The sequence below is a fragment of the Muntiacus reevesi genome, chromosome 2, assembly GCF_963930625.1.
Source record: "Muntiacus reevesi chromosome 2, mMunRee1.1, whole genome shotgun sequence".
Lineage (NCBI taxonomy): Eukaryota > Metazoa > Chordata > Mammalia > Artiodactyla > Cervidae > Muntiacus > Muntiacus reevesi.
In genome coordinates this window covers 103,803,738-103,827,724 of record NC_089250.1, presented here as the reverse complement: position 1 = coordinate 103,827,724, position 23,987 = coordinate 103,803,738, and the positions used below count along the sequence as shown (strand labels likewise).

General features: G+C 36.3%; 1 protein-coding gene across 5 annotated transcripts in view; it reads left to right on the top strand.

The window, feature by feature from the left end:
- The first annotated feature begins 3,584 nt into the window (after positions 1-3,584).
- Positions 3,585-23,987, top strand: part of HERC4 (HECT and RLD domain containing E3 ubiquitin protein ligase 4) — a 132,498-nt gene continuing 112,095 nt past the window's right edge. For 2 of the 5 annotated variants that reach the window (XM_065922430.1, XM_065922429.1), the window contains exons 1-2: positions 3,589-3,922; positions 5,743-6,047. In XM_065922430.1, coding sequence (XP_065778502.1) covers positions 5,822-6,047 — 226 coding nt within the window. In that variant the 5' untranslated portion in view covers positions 3,589-3,922; positions 5,743-5,821. Of the gene's footprint in view, positions 3,923-5,742; positions 6,048-10,445; positions 10,578-23,987 lie in introns of those variants that run through there. The other 3 variants (XM_065922433.1, XM_065922432.1, XM_065922431.1) reach the window with 3 other exon arrangements.

Here is a 23,987-nt window from a genome sequence, read left to right as displayed (position 1 = left end):
TGCACAGAGGCAGGAGTGGCCTTGTGCACACCCAGGGAGAAGGTAGCCATCTGCAAGTCAAGAAGAGAGACCGCAGAAGAAACCTGCCAACACCCTGATATCTAACTTCTAGCCTCTAGAATTGTAAATCAATTTTTGTTGTTTAAGCCACCCAGTCTGTGGGATTTTGTTATGGCAGCCCTACGAAACTGATATAGAAACACGTTCTTGATTTTTCAGACTTAAGGCCAAAACAGACCACTTCATTTTTCCTAGGCAAAATTTGCTCTTCCCTCATCAGCCATCCTCATTGTGGTAGATGTCCTCAAGTCAGCAAGCTCGTAGTGGCCCAGTAATCCTCCCATTCTCTGATCCCCTACAAACCATCCATCCCAACTCTGTTAATTCTATTCTCAAAGTATGTTTTAATTTATTAATTAAATTTTATTTTTGGTGGTGAGCTGAGGCCACTCTGTTGTAGTGCATGGGCCTCTCTTTGTGGTGGCTTCTCTTGTTACAGAGCACAGGCTATACATGGCATATATAATATAATAAATATAACACACATTTATGTATTATACACATAAATATCAGGTAGTGATAATAGACAGAGAAGATAAAACAGGGTAAGTTATAGAAAGTGAGGGGCTGGTTTTTGGGCAGGGAGATCAGGGAAGACTGAGGCGGTAACAGGACTACAGAATTGAATGGAGGAGGTCAGGTGGTATACAGTACAAGCGGTATGGCTAGATGGAAAGGAGCAAGGGAAAGAGTGGGACAGAATGAACACCTATTTCTAACAGTCTGAGCATTTTTTTTTAGTGAAAATAACACAATATGTAAAACATATTTTACTTTTGTTCTATATTAAAATTATATCACTGTGATATGGAATGCTTTCCCAAATGTTCTCTTACTACTGGTAGTTCAGGAGAGGTAATATTAGTAATAGTAAAGCTGACATTTACAAAACACTGGCCAAGTTCAAGGTATTGTACATGTTATCTTATTAAATTCCCACAACCTAGTGAGAAGGATTGTTAATTTCCCCCATTGATAGAAACTGTGACTGAGAAGTAATTTTCTGTAAAACAGACCATTAGTAAATGTCTGTAGGTATCTTTGGGAGGATAGAAGGACAGAGGTCTGAGTGGCCGGTAAGTTCAGTCTCTGAATCCAGACAAACCAGCACCACGGGCCATACTTAGTGATGATCAGTTACTCATGCTGCTTTTATACGAAAAATTTATATTATCCTAAAAACCTTCTGACCCTATGCTTATTTCACTTTAAAGGTATTCATAGCCTTTTTTCTGATATCTTACATCACAGTTTCATAGATTTATAAGGTTAAAAGGGACATCTACAAAAATCTATTCCACTTTCTACAAGCAAGATCTATATTGTAAGATATTGCAGAGATGCATCCACGTAGCAGAGATAACTGTCCACCAATTCGTGCTTTCTTCTCTGGTATAAAGTAGTACCTGAAACTCAGCAGAGGTTATGTTTCCCAGTCCCCTTGCATCTAGGTGTGTGGTTCTTCCTAACATTATGTGTGCAGATGTGAAGTAGTATGTGGCACCTCCCCAGACAAATTTTTTTCTTTTTTTTCCCCCCAACACTTTGAATTTTTTATTTGGTATTGGGGTATAGCCAATTAACAATTTTGTGGTAGATCCAGGTGAACAGGGAAGAACTTGGCCATACATACACATGTATCCCACACATATATCCATCCTCCCCCAAACCCCACTTCCATCCAAGCTGCCGCATAACGTTGAGCAGAGTTCCATGTAGTATACAATAGGTCCTTGTTGGTTACCCATTTTAAATACAGCAGTGTGTACATGATCATCCCAAACTTCCTAACTATCCCTCCCCCGTCCATACATTCCTTTTCTAAGTCTGTGACCAGACAAAACTTTTAAGAAGCTCCTGGTGTCCTCATCTCCTGGAGCTCCTGGAAATCAGTTTTCACTCATTAGGAATACTCACTGGAATGTTTAAAAGGTAAAAAAAGGTTTAAAAGGTTAAAAAAAAAAACACTCATCACATTAACACTCATATTTAGTGTCTATTTGTTGCAGCATCTATTACATACCTTGAAGACTCAAATCCCACAACTTCCCCTTTAATGATACATTCCGAGGCATAAAGTCCTGAAGGTTAAAAGACAACAGAAGCCCTACAAGGGCAATGAAGCTATCAGAATAAGAATTAAGTATGTTTCATGAGCATCATCACCACTCCCAACATTGAAATTATGCTTTCTTTGTTTAAGTACCTTGTAATTTTTACTCTTATTTCTGTAATATACAGAAATAAGGTTCTGGGTTGAATTGGGTTGCCCAGAGACAATTGAAGTCCTCACTTCCAGTACCTGAGGATGTGACCTTATTTGGAAATAGGGTCACTGCAGATGCAATGCAGTTAAAAAAGAGGTCACAATCGATTAGGTGGGAGTGGACTGGTGTCTTTATAAGAGGGAAGGACACAGAGGCACAGAGAAGAAAATCATGTGGAGATGGAGGCAGGAATTAGAGTGTTACCTCTACAAGCTAAAGAATGCCAAGAACTGTCAGCAACCATCACAATCTAGGAGATAAGTATGGAGAAAATTCTCTGAGATCCCCGGAGACAGCCAGTCCTGCTGCCACTTTGATTTCAGACTTCTGGCTTCCACAACTGTGAGACAATACATTTGTTGTTTTAAGCAAGCAGAAATCCAGTTTGTGGTGTTGTGTTATGGCATCCCTAAGGAACTAATATACATACGTAGTCTAGCACAGACACTTTCCAATCTGAGATATATTTTTTCAATGATAAAAGAAATAATGGCTTACTGTGGAATTTTTTTCTAGGTTCTCAACATTCTGAAGTTAAGGTACTAGAAAAGTGTGACAAAGTTTCAAGAGTGCCTTGTTTTAAGTTTCCCCTCTTGACTGGTCTAGGAAATGCAGTTTGTTTATGTGAGGCTGGAACTCCAGTCACACATATTGCTTAATTTTCTCTGAATGAAAGAGGCCCTGCATAATATGTTTATCTTCAAGAAAGAGTGCAGAAAGTGATGGCAGCCAACACTTTATCGGGAGCATGAACTTGTGTTGATATTTAACGCCAGGAGGCTCCATCATTGCTGTGAATACATCTGGCGTGCTCAGATTAGCTCCATGTGAGGCTAAGGGTCAAATAAGACTTCACCAGCCTTTATTTACATGTTGGTGATGTTTTTTTCTGCGACTTCAAATTCACCTTGGATAAAGGGGGAATAAAATAATAGACTGGAACCAATAGGGAAAAAGACAACCTAGCCAAAAACCGAAGAGATTTCTTCACTAAAAGGTCCTTGTGCACGCTGAAACGCTGTTACAAGACACATCAAACGCCTCCGCTCGTCGTGCGAACCCTAACTTCAGCATTTGGCTTTTTCCTCTAAAGGCAGCGCAAAACAGCACACTACGCAGGCGCCTGGGTCTGTGTACCCTGGGAGGATTCCGGCGCAGGCGCGCGGGCCGGGAAGTGGGCGGGCTCGCGCGCGTGCTCTGCGACTCACTTCCGGCCAGCCCCTCCCCCTCCCCGCGTTACCACCTCCCCCTCTCCCTTCTCCTCCCCAGTCTCTCCCCCAGTTCTCCCCACCCCTAGTCCTCTCCGCTTCTCTCTCCGCCCGTCCTTCCCCTCCCGCTCCATCCGGGTAGCTGACGGCTGGCTCTGGACTGGACAGCAGTGGCGGCTGCTTTTCTCTGAGGAGCCTGGTAAAGTTTCATAGGAGCCGAAGAGAGGAGCACCTTCACCGACGCCGGAGGAGCGCTGGTGTTCGCCGCCACTGGCTGAAGGAGGAGGGTCCAGGAGCTGGAGACCTGCCTCAGCTGCCGCGCTGCCTCGCTCTCGGGGGAGGCGCCGCCCCCAGCCGCCCTGGGCTTCCCCTGCCTTGAGGGGCCCGGTGAGTCGTTGCCCGGGCGGGTTCGGGGGCGTGTGACGGCGTTAGGGAGGGGGCAGGCCAGGCTGGGCGGATACAGGCCAGCCTGGCGCTGGGTGCTTTCTCAGCGTTTCCTCGGGGTGGGGGGTGGGGGACGAGGGCAGTGCCGGGCCCCTTGGCCCGGGGGCTGGAATGTCGCACCTCCCTGGGGAAGGGCTTCCTTGGGACGAGGGCCGCCGAGGTGCGGAGCCTCGTCCACTGGCCTCTGCGGCTCCTGCGAGCGGGCGGCTGCAGTAGTTGACTGGTCTTGCCCGGGAGGTTGGGTGTGTGCAGATGATTTTTCTCCCGCGGTCCCCCTGAGCTGTTCTGAGTGTGTGTTCAGGGAATGATGGGAATAAAGTGCTTCTCTTTCCCCTACCTGTTGCTGACGAGAGGACGTCTTTCTCATTATTACTCCTCTGACTTTTTAAAGAAAAGGATGGATAAACCTCGTGCACTGAAATTAAGGGTGTTTTCCTGTCCTCTCCTTGAAAAAACAGAGCAAAACCCGATCAGACAATGCATAACTCACGGGAACTGTCGGGTTCAGATGCCCCAAAAGAATGAAATGAAACTTTTCTTGACGGGTGGGTCGTGGATGGAACGAGACAGCTTCAGCGTTTGTGCTAGCCTGAACGTAGGAAAGTTGGGTTTGGAAACTTCTTAGGTTCTGTATAAGGAATGTGGGTGACTACAACGGGAATAAGACGGGCTTCCTGTAATTGTTATTTAGTACGCGATGTATCTAAAAATCTGTGTAGGTTTAGATGAAGTGAGCTCTTTGTTACCGTGTCTATGTAAGCGAAGAAATATTCAGTCAGTGTACTGGAAAGTTCTACAGATTTCGCCATCAGACTATCAGTGTCCCAGTCCCCATTTCTGTTCTTGAAAAATCGACAGTGCCAATGTTATTTGCAGTTTTTTCTCCCATTTTCAAATAATTGTCTCAGACGTATAGATAGACGTAGATTGCCTTGGGAAAATATTTTTCAGTCAGGGTTACCACTCGTAATAGAAAATGTTGAATTTGGGGGGAGAAGTCTTGATCTTTAAACTGCATACTTTTGTATTATAATTAGGTACACTGGTTTAGTTTTTAAATTTAATTGTGAGGTCAGAGTGTTAATATTTTGATTTGTAAGGTATGATCTTTGGAGGTGGTTTTCTTAAGATCAGAGTTTAACTAGAGAACTATAATTTTCCCTTGGACCTCTTACTATGAATAGTTGAGAGAGTCTTTTTAAATTGTGGGAAACTCAAAGTTTCCATTATTGGCTTTTTCTAGTACAGATAAGAACTTCAGTTTTCTGTTAATGTGGAGGTAGGTATTATTAGACAGTCTAATTATTCACTTACTCTGTGACTTGAGGGAGATTGCAAGGGTTTATGTTTCTGTAGTCTTTTAAGTTTTTCACTGAGTATACATCTGATTTTGGGGGCAGCGGACAGATGTCTTGTATCTTACTCCCACTGAAATTATCCAAAGCAAAAAGCAAAAAAAAGATTAACTTCGTCAAGATACTTAATATTTCAATTAGAGTAGTCTATCAGAAGATAACAAAAAGTCAAAGCTAGTTAGTATTTAAGTTTTGTGGTCATGGGGAGTGATGTATTTTTCCTAAACGTTTCTATGTAATAATTTTAAGAATATCCCATTGACTGGTTTTGGAAACTGAATAATACTTACGTAGCACATTATAGATTTCATGTTTAATATAAAGTGATTATTCTAGCCTAGCACTTGAAAGAGCAGTTATACACTATGTTTTCTTTGAAGTCATACTAACTCTTATCTATCTTCTCAGACATAGGGACACCTCCAACTTCCCAGTGTTTCAGAAGGGAGTTTTTTATTGAAACTGGAAGACCAGAAGAATCACAAACATGTTGTGCTGGGGAAATGCTTCTTTTGGACAGCTAGGTTTAGGTGGAATTGATGAAGAAATTGTACTAGAGCCCAGAAAAAGTGACTTTTTTATAAACAAAAAGGTTCGAGATGTAGGATGTGGACTCAGACATACTGTATTTGTTCTGGATGATGGAACCGTGTACACGTGTGGATGTAATGATCTAGGGCAGCTAGGTCATGAAAAATCCAGAAAGAAACCAGGTAAGTTGAAAAACTTTTTGTTTGCTCTAATAGTTATAATAAGTTTGAAATGTCATACAATTTTGCTAAACTCATGTTTTTTTTGACCAAGCTTTAAAAGCAAACTAGGCATAAAATATATCCTTTACAGTTTGTATGCTTCTAAGAACTTAATTATTTTGTGTTTCTTTTTTTAACTGCTGCTGTTATAAATCCTTGTTGTGTAAAGCAGTGGTTTCCGAAATTAATTTTGGTGATGTAAAACAATAGAGAAAACTACCCTGCAGTATATAGATCTTCTTTGATACTGAGTATATTGATAAAGAATATACAGTATGTAGGTCCTTTTTTCTAAGCACTGTTCAGGCACACTGAACAGATTTTAAATGTATAATTTACTGTGTGCTTTCCATATATCAGAAAGAGGGCGGAAATTAAGATGAAATCTTTTTACTTGACTAAAACATAATCCTAATTATTCTGTTGTTCTCTCTGTTGTATTTTAAATACATGATTTTATTTAGTTTGACATGTTTTTTATTTCTCTAGTCTCCTACTTTCAAGTAGTAACACTAGCTATTGAAAGTTTTGTCTGTGAGATGTCCTGATAATGCAGTAGCCATACAAATCAAATTTAAAATAATTTGTAGGATAATGAGAATTTTGAGGAATTGGGCCATATTTCATGTTCTGTTTACCTTGTTATATGTATTTTAAAGTCAAATATTACCACACTTAGAAATATGTGAAATTTTTTTTTCCGTTAACTAAAAGTTAATTCTTAAGATGGTAAATTCAGATAAGATTACAGCTGTACTGATTCACAATTTATTTTAACTTTAACAATAATGGCATCTAGGTATTTTCTATGGCAATTAGTTTTCTTTACCACATCATTATTTACGTGGTTTTTTCTTGTTAGTCTTTTAAGAGGTTAATGAAGGCATAAGATATTAAAGGTGTTAGAGCATGTTACTCATTTTTCATAATCATTTCACACCATGCCCAACCTCATTCTTCTAACTTGTAAATTACTGTGTAGTTTTCACCTTTTTTTTGTTGATTGAGTTTTAATCTCTTTTCTTCTGCTTTAGTTTGTAACTTAATTTTTTTTTGGATGAATGGTAGTGATGCTTAATACAAGAGGTTTAATTATTGCAAAACAAGGTAAATGGTAGTTTTCTTGTACTCTGCCTCATGAAGAGTATTCTGTGGAATCATCAGATTTTCATAATCTTCGACATTGAGATTGTCATGTTGTTAAACATGAATGGTAATTTATTGATACATATTTGTAATCACTGCTTCAGAGGCAGATGGGTCCTTTACCTTTTTTACTTAACTTGGAATACTGCCTCAGGTTGAAATTTTCATGGTAATGGGGCTGTTACTATATAACATGCCTCACAAATGTAACTGAATGTATCTCTGTTTTGCTTTAGTAATTTCTGAGAGGCTACAGGGCAAGTAGAAAGTACAAAGCTAGCACATAGAAATTGCCAATATGGTTACTAAAATTTACTAAGATTTAAATTCTATAAATGTTATTTAGCATCTATTCTGTGTCCAAGACAAGGGTGGTAGACACTGTGTGCTAATAGTATAATAACTTAGTACCTGGAACAGCTTTTAACCCTATAGGTGAGGTTCTGAGAAACTTGCCAGAAGAGGTTTCTTTGTGGTCATGTTGACATTGTGATGATTGCATTGTGACGTTTATATCACTGTTGCTTCATCCTGGAACCATTATTTGGCAATATAAAGTTGGGAGGGTGGGTTTACCTAAGTTTTGATACCTCTTTAGGATTGCCTTATTGTTCGTTCAGAGTATGTCACAGTCTATGGGATAGAAAAATGAAAGGCATAAGCTTTATCTTTGAAAAATTTAGAGCCTTGGTTGGGCATTAAGACATACGTAAATGAAATAGCTAGAGAGTATTGAAATTCTACATGACGTGGCATGTATTTTGAGACTATGAAGTTTAAATGATGAGAAATGTCATTGGATAGAATTGAAGATTTCTGGGAAAAATGAAGTCTTAAGTTTAACTCGATGATTGATCACATAAATACCCAGAAAGTTAATCTGGAGCTGAAATAGCTTAGCTTTATAGCAGAGAGTCTTTATCCTGAGGAAAACTTTTATTACTAGAAGGTCAAATTAAATGATGTATTGAAGTGTACCAAGTTACATAGGTAGGAAAAGTAAAATGTCAAACGGAGGTAGTTGCTCCCACAGGGACTTAATCTTTTAACCTCAGTTTTGATTTAAGGGAATTGGGTGGGAAATGTAATAATGTTTTTAACTAAAATTATTTCTCTTTGGAATAATTCCTTAATGATATAAATGTGCTTCTTCCCTAACCATTTTTAAAACATTTGTGAGTTTGAGAAGTGAATTAGAAGATTTGGAGGTTTTCTTATTTAATTCGTTTTAAAGTCTCCTGGGAACAGAGTGAGTCTGGTTGAATTTTAGGAGCATATAATAAACATCATTCACTTCATCAGAGCCTTAAACTTGAGTCATGAAGAAAGGAGGCAGAGAGCTAAGAATTATTTTCTTACAGAGATTCGCTTTATAAGCATACTAAATATTAAGGAATAAAAGAGGAAGAGGTGGCCTTTTTCATAGATAAGCTATTCTTGAGAGGCATGATAACCTACTGGAGGACTCTACCCTTACAGTGTAGTAAATAGATTTGTCCTATGGCCTGTTGGGAGAAGTTTCCATTCTGGACATTCTAGTAACCACTTGGGGAGATTTCACTGATTTCCTTTATTATACCAAGAATGCAGATTAAGTCCATGGTCATCTTCGTTCTCTTGTATATGCATATTTCTTGCTATCACTACTACTTCTTTCTGAACTATTTGCAGAGAAATGTATATCTATTTCTCTTTCTTGTATTTATTTTTCCTTCATAGGAATTTTTTTAAACCTTTTACAATTTAGAACCTCTCAGTTTCCTCCTTAATTCATAGCTAACAAGTAGATAGTATATTTAATCTTCAAAGTGTTAGGTCAGTCCATCTAAGTAAAATTGTTTTATTTTTGTACTTCTAAATTTGCTTCTGAAATTTTAAGATAACATTTAGGAAGTGTACTTTTCTTATTAAGATTATTTACTCACTATCTAGCCATAGATAAGATTTGGTGTCCATGCTCCTAGATATATGTTTTACACATCTATTTTTGTTTTCTCTTAGACATAGTGCTATACTTTTACATCCATAATTTGCAAATAATTTGATAGTTATGTTAAAATGACTGTTTTAACTTTTTATGGTGTACAAAGTTCTTTCAAATAGATTATGTTATCTCTTTTAATCCTCACAGCAGCCTTGCATATCAGCTGACAGGTGTTATGGTCCTCCTTTTTCAGATGAGGAAACTGAAATTTAAAAGAGTTTAATTACTAGAGTAGCAAATATTAGATCACTCTAAATTCTGTGGTTTTTATCTTTATCCCACAGTTTTGCCCCTGCCATGTTTAGAATGTAGAGGAATATTTATTCATATTGGAGGAAGCTAGTTTACATCATTATTTTAATGTAATTCTGAGGGCTTTAAAAATATCTCTCAAAAATTACTATTTTATAACTAAGGTTATACAGTGAAGACATCATGTTTTATTATCCATCCCCAGTCTCTTCCCTGTGCATAAATTCAAAGTGAAGCCATTTTAGGAACCATGTAAGAAGGGTGAGAATTCTGTTTCAGATATAATACTCCTATCAACAGAAACTAAAAATTCAAATATGTATATTTTATTCTTGAACCAAAGACTAACTTCATTGCAAAGCCAGCAGTAGATAAAGTTTTGAATAGTATGAGAAAATTTATTATAGCTTGTGCTCAACTCTTCTATAGAAGATAAAAAGATATGAACATTGATTCTGTTTTTTTGTATCCCTAAATGGTAATTTCTGCTGTTGATCATTGCAATGAAAACACTTTGGTCATATAGCAGTGATTTGCTTGCCTCTCTTGTTTCTTCATTTCCTGACTTGTTTTCTCTGTTCATAAAGCATAAATCTATAAATGACGTCCTTAAAAAAAAGTTGAAATTTAAAAAATAATATAGGAAAATAGATGTATAAATATGGGAAATACAATTATTCACATTAGAGTAGATTAAAAATTCCACATTATCCCATATATTGCTTAATGAATCAAAGCATATAATACCAAAGAAGCTGTTCTATAACTCCCAATTTTCTAATGAAGAGAGAGATGTGGATGATATGAAGACTTGAAAAAATGATCACTTGGGTCAGGAATGGAGGCTTGCTTTGGACGCCTTACTATGAGAAAGGTTAGTGTCCAAGAGTCACAGTGTCGAGGGTAGGGAAAAAAGTCATAATGCAAACAGTTGACTACTGTTAGAGAGATGTATAATGATACTTTACTTTGTGTAGGACCTACATCTGAGGAATTTCAAGAGCATTACACAATAACTCATGGTTCCTTTCAAAATGCTTGTGACACAGTTTGCAAGAATTATCCTCATCTTAGGGGATAAGTTTACGGAGAAATGGCAGCACAAGTTGGTAAGTAACTTGTCAAAACAGCAGGTGACTGGTGAAAAGCTATAAACTGAACCTGAAAATTTAAGTCTCCCAGTCTCCTACCGTATTCACTAAATTGTGCTTGTGTTTAAAATTATTTACAATAGTATATTCTATTTGAGGCAGATCAAATTCTAATGAACAGATTTTTTTTTTTTTTTTTGGCCATTCTGTTGATGGCTCATTGAAATGAATCATTATTTTACTGAGATGCTTGCATTGTGATACCACTTTGGTACTTCACTATAACCGTGTGTGGTATGAAGAATATTTAAACCAAGGAACAAAACCTTAACTATGGTAACACCCAGTTCTTTCTCTTTGTTCTGTTGTATATCATATTCTGTATCCCTTTGTGCTAATGCTATGCTGTGCTACTGTCCAAGGTCCATAGTAACTGCCTGGCACAACAGATTTGGTGGCTAACATTGGAACTTTGGTTTAATTATATTGTATCAAGTCTTCCATGGTATCTCTCTGTAGGATGCATTGGTTTGGAGAATGCTTTATAAAACCATTAACCAGTAGAGAAGCAGTAATAGTAGTAGATGCCTAATCTGAGCAGTCTAACAAATAGAAGCTTTTTAAAATGATTTGGAACCAATGATTTTGTCTTTGTGTTTGATATGTTAGTGTTTTTATCTGATTGGAAATGGAGCCACATATTTTCCTTGAAAGAATAGGAGTATGAAGATTTCAGTTTCACAGTTTGAGCAGTTACTAAGGATTCTTGTTACAGATGGCAGCCTAGGTGGTCTAGTTTCCATTGCCTTTGAATAAGTACAGTCTGTGTCTCAGTATCCATGGAGGATTAGTTCCAGCACCCTCGCAGATACCAAAATCCATGGATGCTCAAGTCCCTTATATAAACTGGCATAGTGTTTGCATACAACCTTTGCATATATTTTAAATCATTTCTGGATTATAGTACCTAGTACTATGTAAATAGTTATAAATACAATGTAAATGATACGTAAATAACTGCTGGCATGGCAAATTCAAGTTTTGCTTTTTGGAAAGTTCTGGAATTCTTTTTCCCCCAAATGTAGTTGACCCTTGAACAACATGAGTAATAGGTGTATTGACCTTCCGTGCAGTTGAAAATCCCCATAGTGTTCTCTCTACCTTAAAAACAAAGAAATTGAAGTGACTCATCCAAGGGCAAGAAGCAGTAACAATTTGGATAGAATCAGAACTCAGACCCTAGTTTTATGATTCCACATATTGTGATCTCTGATTGAACATAAACTTTACCCTATACTTAAAGATCTGTAAAATGAAAATACAAGTATTTATTGAAGTAAACTCATGTATAAGTGGATCTGTGCAGTTCAAACACATGTTGTTTGAGGGTCAGCTGTTTTCCATCCACATGTTGGTTGAATGCTGAGATGAGGAACTCAGGGAAAAGGAGGGCTGACTGTATTCTGGGTTCTATCCCCAATATGTCATATGAGCGTAGCACTGTTGTAAAAGGGCATTTTCCCAAACCTCATGTATTTGTAAAATTGTTTTGAAGAAATAAAGTCTGACTTCATAGATATTAAATTTTCCTAGGCAAAAGGTGTATCAGATATGTGAGACACATATTAAAACAATGGAGGAAATATATTCAGCCATTGTTGTAGGGTTTCTTTGGACTAGGATTGTGTTCGTAAGTAGAAAAGTGGAAATCATTAATAAATAAATCATATTAAAGAGCCCATGGTTTTCTCCTTTCAGTTTCTATAGATTTTTTTTCCCCATGCTGATGGAATTTAAAAGGCAATAATTATTTTTATATCTTGATGAACTGTTTTGGTTACTTTATATGCAAAAAAAAAATCTGTGCTGAGTATAATTGTATTATTGGAGTTAATTTGGTTAAAAGAGAAATTTCTTGAATTTTGATGGCTTTCTTTAAGCCATAATATTTTGTGTACATGAATTACTCATTTTTCTTCAGTTCTAGCACTGTAGAATTTAATTTCAGCTTTTCTAGGCCATGACATTCTGTAATCCTTTAGTAATGTGTTTTTCACATTACTTTAAAATACCTTATTTCTTTATTAATATCTAAGTTTAGTCTCATTTTATTCTTTTGCTGGGTGTCACTGTTTTAAAATAACACATTCTTAGTTTTTGATGGTTTTATTACATATTCTTAGTAGTGAAATCAGGAAATAAAGGGAAAATAAAAATCAGCCATAATGCTGTCATGCACAGATAAATACTGCTGTCATTTGACAGTTTTTCTGTGTTCATATATTAGCATATTTCTTATTATGGACTGGGAATATGTTCTTGTTTCTCAACTATTTTTCAGTAATAATTGAGTAACAATTTAGTAAGTATTTCTCTATGGTTTTAAAATATCATTTAAAAATGTTATTATGGTTTGGGGGTTTTGTTAATGATTATTTAACATTTCATTATTTAAATATACCAAAATTTGTGTTCTCTTATTTTCTGCAATTTGTTTCCAGATTTTTGTTGTAAGTAATGCCACCACAAACATATACATCAGTTTAGTCTTTATTTCCTCCCCTGTTTATTTCTTAAGGAGAAAGAACATCTTTAATTTTAGCGTATCTAAAAGGAATAATAACTAAATTTATTTTTAATTTAACACAGTTTTGTCTCACAAAGTTGATAAACTCATTAGAAAATATTTATAAATGAAACTTTAAAAGTATGTATTGTTGGATAAGCTTCTAAGTGTAATGTGATCATTATCATAAAGATCTAGAAGGGAAGAATTCTTTTAAGTGCATAGATAGAAATGTATATAAAATATGCTGTGTTATAAATGCATAAACAGTGCTGTGTCAGGATGAATAGTATAACCCTTTGGGATGAAGTGGATTGTGGATGAGTTTCTAAAGGGAAGATAACATATGAACTGGAAGAGTATTTAGTATTTCAAGGAGGAAAGAATGAAGAAGAGTGCTTTATAGGTAAAGCACCTCAAATGGAAATAGGCAGATATGAGGCCTATTGAGAGAATAGTAGTTTAGTTAACTGAAATGTCTGCGAATAGTGAACTAGAAGGTTAGAAAAGTAAAATTGAGGTCAGATTATAGAGTTAATGAAATTAGGGAGCCTGAATTTAATTTGGTAGGTATCCTTTGATATCTGTAGTTTGCAATGGGTCATATCTGGTTTTTATAGAAGGGAGAGAATTTGGAGGTAGAGAAATTAATTAGACTATGAGAGTAGCTCTTTAAAACAAGAAGGGACCATGAGATGAGGGAGACAGAATGGACAGGCTTTGGTAACCAGATGGAAATGAATGGTAAGGGTAAAGGGAAGAGCCAGGTATGATCCTTGGTTGACTCATGAATAGAAATAGGGAATCCTGGAAGAGGAGGAATGTTAACTTTTATTTTAGGAGGAGAGAGAAAAGATTTGGTGAGGTGAATTGTGTTTTGAACTTGGTAACAATGTTTAATCAGTAAATTCAGTACTGTGAGGAAAAAGAATAGAACTAATGGCATGAAATGTTTTGTTTTATATTTTGTTTACTCTTTGGTTCATAGTAGTTTAGCATTCTTCTTGGTTCTAACCTTTCAAGAAATTAATAATCCACTAACGATATTTAATTTTGTGCTTTTGGAAGACTGTTTTGAAGTACCTAGCAATATAACACCTTTGTAAATTTTGAAGTAATCTAAATGGTTGCCTGCTCTATTTCATGTTTTGTAAACTTGAATTTTTACATATAGATAAAATTAAAACGTTTGTATTTATAAGGTGCCATTTGATAGACTGCTTATTTGAGTTTTATTAATAGGTTTATTTGATTCATTTAACTGACAGAAACCTATTAGTTAATTATGTCTGACTTTATGATTTCCAGATTTTATTGGAAACAAAGGTTTTGAAGTCACAAGATGTCACATAGAAGTTGTGAAATAGTTGAAAGCTGAAATAGTTTTAACTATTAATTGTGTGTGTGCTGGCATGTAGGCAAGAGCCCCTGAGAAATGTGCCTTCTGAGATAATGATCTTGCTTTTGTGAAAGGGAAATGAAAGTGAGAAAAGGAATAAAGTAAGGCTAAAAGAGACCCTAAGCAGAATTTGGTTGTTCCAGGTCTTAGCTGTAGCATGTGGGATCTAGTTCCCTGCCTAGGAATTGAACTTGGGCCCACTGCATTGGGAGCCCAGAGTATCAGGCCCTGGACTACCACGGAAGTCCCTACCAGGTTTTAATTTCAGAAGCAGAGCTTCTGAAAACAATTGGAGGAAATTTTGATTCTTTACCTATAAGTTCTTTGAAGGAATTTGTGATGGCTTCTCATTGTTGGTCCCAAGTCTTTGTGAATCAGCACATGTATACTTTCTGATTTTTGATCAAGTTATTGCTCAGCTATAGATGACATAACTAGACTATCTAACAGGAATGAATTTCGTAGACTTAAACTTACTTCTTGAAGCATAATTAGGTAAAATTCTGCAAGGTTGCTGTTACCTTTGCCTGAACCTAAGACTGTTTCTGCTCTCAGCTGGGGAGCTGAGTAAGCCTCTGCTACTAGGACTAAGGGGGGAAGGAAACACTTAGAAGTTAATATGACAGTGTAAAGGAGAGAAGAAAGATACCAACCTTGTAGTTGGAGAATATATTAGGTACAAGGATGCAGACATTGAAAATAATGTAACCGCCATTATGTGCCAGGCACTGTGCTGAATCCTTTATACATTATCCAAAAGCGTTAAATCCATCCTGCAGAGTACACTTAGCTTAGTTTTATAGGTGAGGGAAATAGGACTTCAGGAGGTTAAATAACGTGCCCAAAGTCAAAATTAAAACCTGGTGGTCCAGTGGCTGAGACTGTACTCCCAAGGCAGGGGACCTGGGTTCACTTCCTAGTCAGGGAACTAGATCCCACATGCCACACTAAGACCTGGAAAGACCAAATAAATAAATATTTAAAAAAAAGCAAAAGAGAAAAAAACATCCACCTGGTGAACACCGCAGAGGAAATCTTTGCCAAAATGGAAATAACCTACTGAATGGGAGAAAATATTTGCAAATAACGTGGCCCATAAGGGGTTAATACTCAAAATATATAAATAGCTCATAGATTTCAATATTAAAAAGCAAACATTTAAAAATGGTCAGAAGACCTGAATAGACATTTTTCCAAAGAAAACATCCAGATGGCTATTAGGCCTGTGAAAAGATTCTCTACATCACTAATCATCAGAGAAATGCAGATGAAAACCACAATGAGTTATCACCTCACACTTGTCAGAATGGCTACCATCAAAAACACCACAGATAACATGTTGGCAAGTATGTGGAGAAAAAGGAAAGCTTTGTACACTGTTGATGGGAATGTAAATTGATGCAGTCATTGTGGAAAGCAGTATGGGGGTTCTTCAAAGAAAGGAAAAAGGACTACTGATTCTACTCCTGGCCATATATTCAAAGAAAATGAAAACACTAGTTTGAAAAGGTACATGTAATCCAGTGTTCACAGCTACATGATTTATAGTCACCAATATATGGAAGCAATCTAAGTGTCTATCAACAGATTAATGGATGAAGAAGACGTGTGTGTGTGTGTGTGTGTGTGTGTATACATACACACAATGGAATACTACTCAGCCACGAAAAGAATGAAATTTTGTCATTTGCAACAACATGGATATATGTGGATATTATGCTTAGTGAAATAAGTCAACAAAAACTATGATATCACTTCTATGTGGAATCTAAGAAATAGTGAATATAATAAAAAAGAAACAGACTTACGGATACAGAAAACGAGCTAGTGAGTACCAGTGGGGAGAAGGAAGAGGGGGAAGGCAAATAATGGTTAGAGGCACTACTTTGTATGACATAAGCTGTAAGGCTGTATTGTGCAGCATAGGGAATATAGCCAATGATATAATATATATAAATTATATTTACATATATTTGTATGAATATATGTAAATATAATTTATAATAACCATAAATGGAATATAATCTTTAAAAATTGTGAATCACTATGTTGTAAAGTTGAAACAGATAATATTATAAATCAGCTGTACCTCAATTAGAAAACAAAACCAAACCTAGTGGAAGGAAGGTTCAATTAGATGTCAACAATCAAAAGTCAGTACTTAACAAGAGCAAGAAAAAGGTACAATGACTTAGGAATTAGCTAAGAAATGTGCAACACCTAGAATATGAAGACAACTTGAAAGCACTTAAGAGAGATACAGAAAGCTTCAGTAAATGGTAACCACATCTGTGGACAGGAATGCTTAACCTACATAACCGTATCAGTTTCTCTAAAATTAATGTCAATTTAATGTGATCCTAATAAAAATACCAAATGGTTTTTTCTCCCAGGAACTGGACAAATTGATTTTCTAGTTCATATGGAAAAAATAAACCAGAGAAGTCAGGAAAATTGAAAAATAAGAGCAGAAAAAAAAAAGTGTATATATATATATAAATATATATATATATACATACGTATATATATATAGTTAATAGCATGTTTTAATTTTAAAACCTTGGTAGTTTAAAACCTTGGTAGCCCTACATATGGACATTTAAAATGAATAAAACAATATAGAGCCCAGACATAAGCATGGAGAAAAAAATTCAAGTGAGAGATATTCAATAAATGATCTTGGTGTAAGTAGGAGCATCATCTAGTGTATAAAAAGTTGGATTTACCTCATGCCATGTATATATTGGATAAATTCCAGATGAATCAAATATTTAAATGTAAAGGCTATAATGATAAAAATGTGCTTGAAGAAAACATGGACTGATTTTTAAAAAATTATTTTGGGAACTCATGAGGAGGTCCTTTTGGCAAATTAAGCACTCATCCTCTGTGCTGTCCCTCTCCTTGCCCCTAGTTCAGAAATTGCAGTTTTCCCTGTAGGCCACATGAGAGCCTTGATTGAAGACATTGTGTTCTGTCTGAAGAGTATTTAAGGTTTCCAATAAAATGTACATCCCTCACAAATAATGGTTTTGTTGGAGTCAGGAAATACTTTCTGAATTGTGAATAGGCGTAGAAAAGGTAAGTTGCATGGAAGTAAAAATAATTTTGCTAGGCAGAAGTCACGGTAAACAAAGGTAAAAGACAAACAGGAAAACATAAAGTTTAATATTTATTAAAATCAAAGTGTAAATCTCTGAGAGATGAAGCACTTCTAAATATTGATGAGGTAAAAACAGCAGAATGGCAACGGATAAGAACAGGCACTTCACAGAAAAGGATATACAACTGACTTTTAAGCCGTGAGTACTCTTCAGCCTCATTCATACTAAAAAGTGCAGAAGACCTGTGTATGACTGGAGTACCATCTCTGCAGTGAGGCTGTCAGTAAATAAGTGTTCATAGGTTTTTACAATGGTTATTTTGCCATCATATATCAGAATTACACATGTACATACCCTTTCTTGAAGACATCCAAGAGTACAGCTGTTGACTTGATAGCTACATTTGTGTATATACAAAGTGAGTGAGGCTACAGCATTGTTTATAACAGCAAAACGTTAGGAACAACACTGACAGTCTGTCTGTGTGTGCCGAGTTGCTTCAGTCGTGTGTGACTGTGTGGCCCTATGGACTGTAACCTGCCTGGCTCCTCTGTCCATGGGATTCTCCAGCCAAGATTACTTAAGTGGGTTTCTGTGCCTGTTTCCAGAGGATCTTGCCAACCCAAGAATCACACCCACATCTCTTAGGTCTCCTGCATTGGCAGGCGGGTTCTTTACCACTAGTGCCATCTGGGAAACCACAACAGTTGTGTGTTAGTCACTCATTCATGCCCAACTCGGCAACCCCATGGTCTGTCCATGGAATTCTTCAGGCAGGAATACTGGGGTGGGTTGCCATTCCCTTCTCCAAGGGATCTTCCTGACTCACGAATCGAACCCAGGTCTCCTGCATTGCAGACAGATTCTTTACCATCTGAGCCACCAGGGAAGCCCCCGTGACAGTCTGTTGGGGACTGGTAAAATAATTCAGTCAGTGTAATGTAAATACTGTGTAGTTAGGAAGAGAATGAGGGAGGAGTTTGCACATTATTATAAGATCAATTGAGTGAAAAGAGCAAGGTGTAGAACATGGTGTATAAAGCTATATTTTGGATTAGAAAAAAGATGTATTTGCTTATAGATGTATTTGCTCATACTCTTGCCTGAGTACTGGAGTGGGCTGCCATTTCCTTCTCCAGGAGATCTTCCCAACGCAGGGATTATATCCAGGTCTCCTGCATTGCAGGCAGATTCTTTACTGCTTGAGCCACCAGGGAAACCCAAATAAAATAAAAGGGTAGGCTCTGGAATTAGAGTGATTTGGTACAAACCCTGTACCCTTGTAGCTATGTTATCTTTGGCACTTATCTTTTACTTTTTAGCTATGTTATCTTGGGCACATAGCTTAGTCTTTTTGTGTTAAGTATTCTCATCTGTAAAATGAGGATAATCTTGCCAGGGGTAGTTGTAGGGATTAAGTGAGCCATCACACTGAAGTGCAAAGAACAATGCCTGGCATGTGGAAAATGCTCAGTAAATGTTTTCTTAAAAGTAAGTCTTAACACTGAAGTAGCTAAAATACACTGTTTCTGTATTTGCTTTGAGATAGACAGTATATTTAAAACTGAAACTCAGGCATTTATTCAACAGAATATCTACTTTGTCCTAAACATTGTGCTAACCATAAAAGTATATACTTCTTTATGTTTAGTTTTCATTTACCTTGTTGAAGCTCATATTAAAAAGTTATACCCAAATTTCCCCAGAATGTATGTTTATTTCACTTAAAGGTAGTGTTGTATTGGAGCAAGATACAAAATACATTCCTTTACTGTTAGACTTTAAAGATACATAGTAATAACAGAAAAAACAGATTTTTTGTTGTTTTTGTGAGAATTACATAAATGATAGAAGTTAGATTCATTGTTTATTTTCAAAATTTAATGAATACTTAATTAGAATTCTTAGTCTATTCAGGCTGCCACAACATAAATACTATAGTCTGAGTGACTTACACAACAAACATATTTCTCTTGGTTTTTGAGTCTGGGTAATCCAGGACCAGGGTGCTTAGGTTTATTATCTGTTGATAACTTGCTTCTTGGTTCACAGATGGCCATCTTTTCATTGTGTCCTCATGGCAGAAGGGTGAGGGAGCTGTCTAAAAAAGTACACTAATCTCATCAATGAGGGCCTCACCCTTATGATCTAATTATCTCCCAAAGGCCCACCTCCTAGTACTGTCACATGGGAGGATAGAATTTCAATGTGAATTTGGGAAGCGGGCTCAGGACACAAGTGCTCAGTCTGTAACAGAAGGTATATTTTGTGTACTGGTAGTTTGGGGAAAAGACACTTAGATCTTTTTTTTTCCCCCTGCTTATTCACACAAACCTGCCCCTCACAAAGTGATAAACAGCCTTTTAAATTGAAAATAAATGCATTTGGCTGCAGCTTTCTACTCTTTATTTTTGCATACATAATTATTTTAATATAAGTATGCCTAAATTTATTTTCTTAGTATATAAATAGGCTGTTAATAGAAAATGGGACATTTGCTGCTTATATTGTGCTTGACTTTTGGAAAAATTTATACGTTAAGAAAATCAAGAAAGACAAATAGAATAGACATTTCTGAGATTATAAGATGTGAAGATACAATGTGGAGCTTTAAAATGAGAAGATAAAATGTGGAGAACAAAACAGGAAAACAGTTTAAATGGAGACCACTGCACTGTCAGTTAGCTGTCTCCAGCTCCACAACAAGCTGCTGAGATAGCCTCTCTTGTTTATTGATGCTTCTTCAGTTCACTTAGCTTCAAACCTTAGATTCACCTTCGAGTCAGCTTCCTAACCTGTAGCAACAGTGTTGACTCAGTTGCCAAAATCTTACTTTCCTCAGTAACTTTGTTGTGTCTTTTCATTGCATTTGCAAGTGGCTAAATATGTTTTCTTGAGCTAATTATCTTAAACCCTGGGGCCCGTAGTTTACTCCTATCTCAATTAAAATTCTTTGCTTTAGTTTAGATCATTACTAGTCTATGCAAGAACTGTGGCAGTAGCTTTCTACCTAATCTTCCCATTTCAATCCATCCGTCTTTAATCTTTCTAAGGCATATTTCTGTTTCTGTCTCTTGAATATTCCCCAGATCAAGTGCCGTCTCTTACATCTCCCTGGTGTGTTGTATAAGAACTTAAGTCATATATTTTGCACAGTATCTAGCTCAGTTCTCTGTCATTCAGTACATTAGTAAGTTGCATTGCTATCTTCACATTATGTAATTATTTGGGTAAAAGTCTTCTCGCCCATGTCAGTAACTGCCGGTTAAACACCTTGTCTTACATATCTTTATCACAGAAGGAACACAAGGTGTTGAATGAACACGATGACCATTTTGTTGGATGTGCCATAGAAAGGGAAGGAAGTTACAGTTAAGACTTTTGTTTTGGTAAGTGTGTGGTCATCAGCTGCTTTATAATGAAAAGTTTAAAATTTGTACCTGTTCTAAGAATGTACGTGTTGGAAGTGGTAAGGTAAAGTCATTGTGGCTGTAAGGGGTAATGAGAATGAGGCTTGGAAGGAGTTGATTATGCTCACTGATTCTAGAGAGAGGAGGTCACCGCATGCCGCACAGAGCTGAGGAGGAAGATACAAGGTCATCAGGAGGCAGAGAAGAGCCAGGGAAGATCTTAAGACTGTAGCCTTTATTGAGGTTTTCTAGGGAGAGGCAAACTGCGCAGGATAGACAGTTTAGAATTGACTGTTTTGATTAATTCTTCCCACGCTTTGTTATTTAGGATAGGTTTCTTATTTCCTGGTACCTGGTTCTGGGATGATTTAAGGTATGGGAAATTCTGGTTTGGTGTGTGAGAATTAGATAAGGATATAGTTGGTGGAATAATCTCTGGTTTGGTCAGTTTGCGTATGAAAGGCATGTTGGTAGGCAAGTTATCTTTAGGAATTAGCCAGTTCTGAGAGGGTTTAACTCCTCTGGTGTCTGTAAACCTCTCCCCCCCACCTTTCCTGTCATCAACAAGAATAAAGAAAGTAAGAAAATATAGTTAATTGTCTCTGAGATGAATGAATTCCAAATATACAAGAAAGAATCTAAGAAAACACAGAACAAAAAATCCGCCAGTATATTTTGAGGGTTCATTCTTGCTGGTCTTAGAGATTAAAACAACTATTTGGTTGATATATTTATATTGGAGTCTTTTTTTTTTTTAATTGGAATCTTTATATTTTCATTTTACTTCTCCTTTCTGCTTCAAAGAAATTAATTTCAGCAGTTCCTAGCCATCCAGAAAGGAATTCTGAAGCAAAAATGTTGTGAAGCCCTAGTACAAGTACAGTTTTAAGTATATATTGAAAGTAAATTATTAAAACATAACCTTGCTGCTTAAGTATTATAAGCAAAAGGACAGTTGTTCAATAGGGAAATGTTTATATTTTAGTGCCTTTGAAGTAGGGATGATGGTACACCTGCCTTATCGGGCTATGAGGATTAAATGAGATTAAATAAAGTGCTTAGCACAGTGCCAGGCGCATAATAAGTTCTCTGTGTATGTTAACTGTATACCTGTATGTAGATAAGAATGCATAAAAGGGGTATGGATTTGTAAACATATCCATTATAAAGAATTTTTTAATCTAGTTAGTTACATCTCTGTATGAATATTACTGTGTGCTGTCAGCTAATACATGTAAGTTACTGTATATTTTGATTTTATCAGAAAACTTACTAAAATGTTTTCATGATGAGTTGTACCATTCCAAATTCCTATTGATAATTATTGGTAATAATTTTAGAGAATAAGCATTTTCATTAAATATTTTATGTTTAGGCTTTATTTTTTTCTTAATTTTTCATATTTTATGATCATTATATGATTATATTAGTGATCCTTTAAAAAGTTTCAGTAAACAATTTTACTTTAGGAGTAGGGAAATAACATGCCTTGAATGAAGTAGCCATTTGGTAATTTGTCAGCTCTGTGACATAGTTAGCAATATCATTATTTATTAAAGTAAAAAAAGCATTCTGAATTATTTATTGGTGTTATTCACTAATCCCAAGTAGTTAACGTCTTCATCTTTTAAAAAATCAGAATCATAAAATGCACCAACTCACTTTCACTGGTTCAGTTAAACAATTGAAGAACCATGAAAGAAAGAAAACCACTGGTAGATAATCAGTGTTGACAATTTAGTGTTTCTTTACCCAGTCTTTTTTATTTTAAATATTTTTGATTTATCTGGCTGTGCTGAGTGTTGCTGCCTGGGCTTTTCTCTAATTGAGGTGGGTGGGGGGCTGCTCTCTAGTTATGGTGCACAGGCTTCTCATTGCAGTGGCTTCTCTTGTTATAGAGCATGGGCTCTAGAGCATCCAGATTCAGTTTTGACACGTGGGCTCAGTAGTTATACCTCCTGGGCTCTGTAACCACTTGCTCAGTTGTCCTTTGGCCCAAGTTGTCCTCTGGAATCTTCCCAGACCAGGGATTGAATCTTTGTCTCCTACATTGGCAGGTGGATTCTTCACCACTGAGCCGCCAGGGAAACCCCATTTTTCCATTCTTTCTTTGCACTTATACTTGGCTGTGTGTGACATATTTTTATACATGAATGAAATTATGCATTACCTTTTAAATTTCATAGTATAGCATTTTGTGAACATTAAACTTCTAGAGATAGATATTAAGTGTGCTTTGCATTGCTTTAGTTGGAGTTCTGAGTTATTCAGGGGAAAATCTATATAGCAACTAGTGAAGCATGGTAGGCAGAGGCTTTTGAAACTTAAGCTCTGACTGAATTAAACATTTACTAAGTAATTGAAATGGAGGCTCTTAAAATTAGCTTTTTACCAAGTATATCCTTCTGACCTCCAGTTTTATAATTGTTATTAATATGACTGTGCTTGTTGTTATTCATAACTATTGTTTTCTAGACCCTGATAACTTGAGCATTAAATGTCAACCAAGATTTTTGTTCTGTGTATAACATTGACAGCTTTGCAAATTCTGTTGAATTCAAGTTTTTTTTTTAATTAAAAATATACATAGAAATTCATTCAATTTATATACCATATTAAGAGTTGAGATTAATTGTGGCCTTTGGTCATGCTAGGTAATTGTACTTTTTATACCAGATAGTCCCTGATTTATGAATTGTTTTTAAAAGCTAAATTTTTCTTTGCTCGTGCAAATACTGCTACATGTCATAAATAGGTTTTCAAACCAGTTTTTAAAACACATTATACCTAAGTATAATATTCTATCAATAATTATATTTAACCTGTGTAACATTTTCTATAGAAAAATTCATTGAAGTTTTATGTTTGGGTTTTAGAATTTATCTCTACCCATCTCCTATCCTGGCTTGTTTGGCTCTCTTGCTTTATTGGTTCCACAAAGCTAAGGAT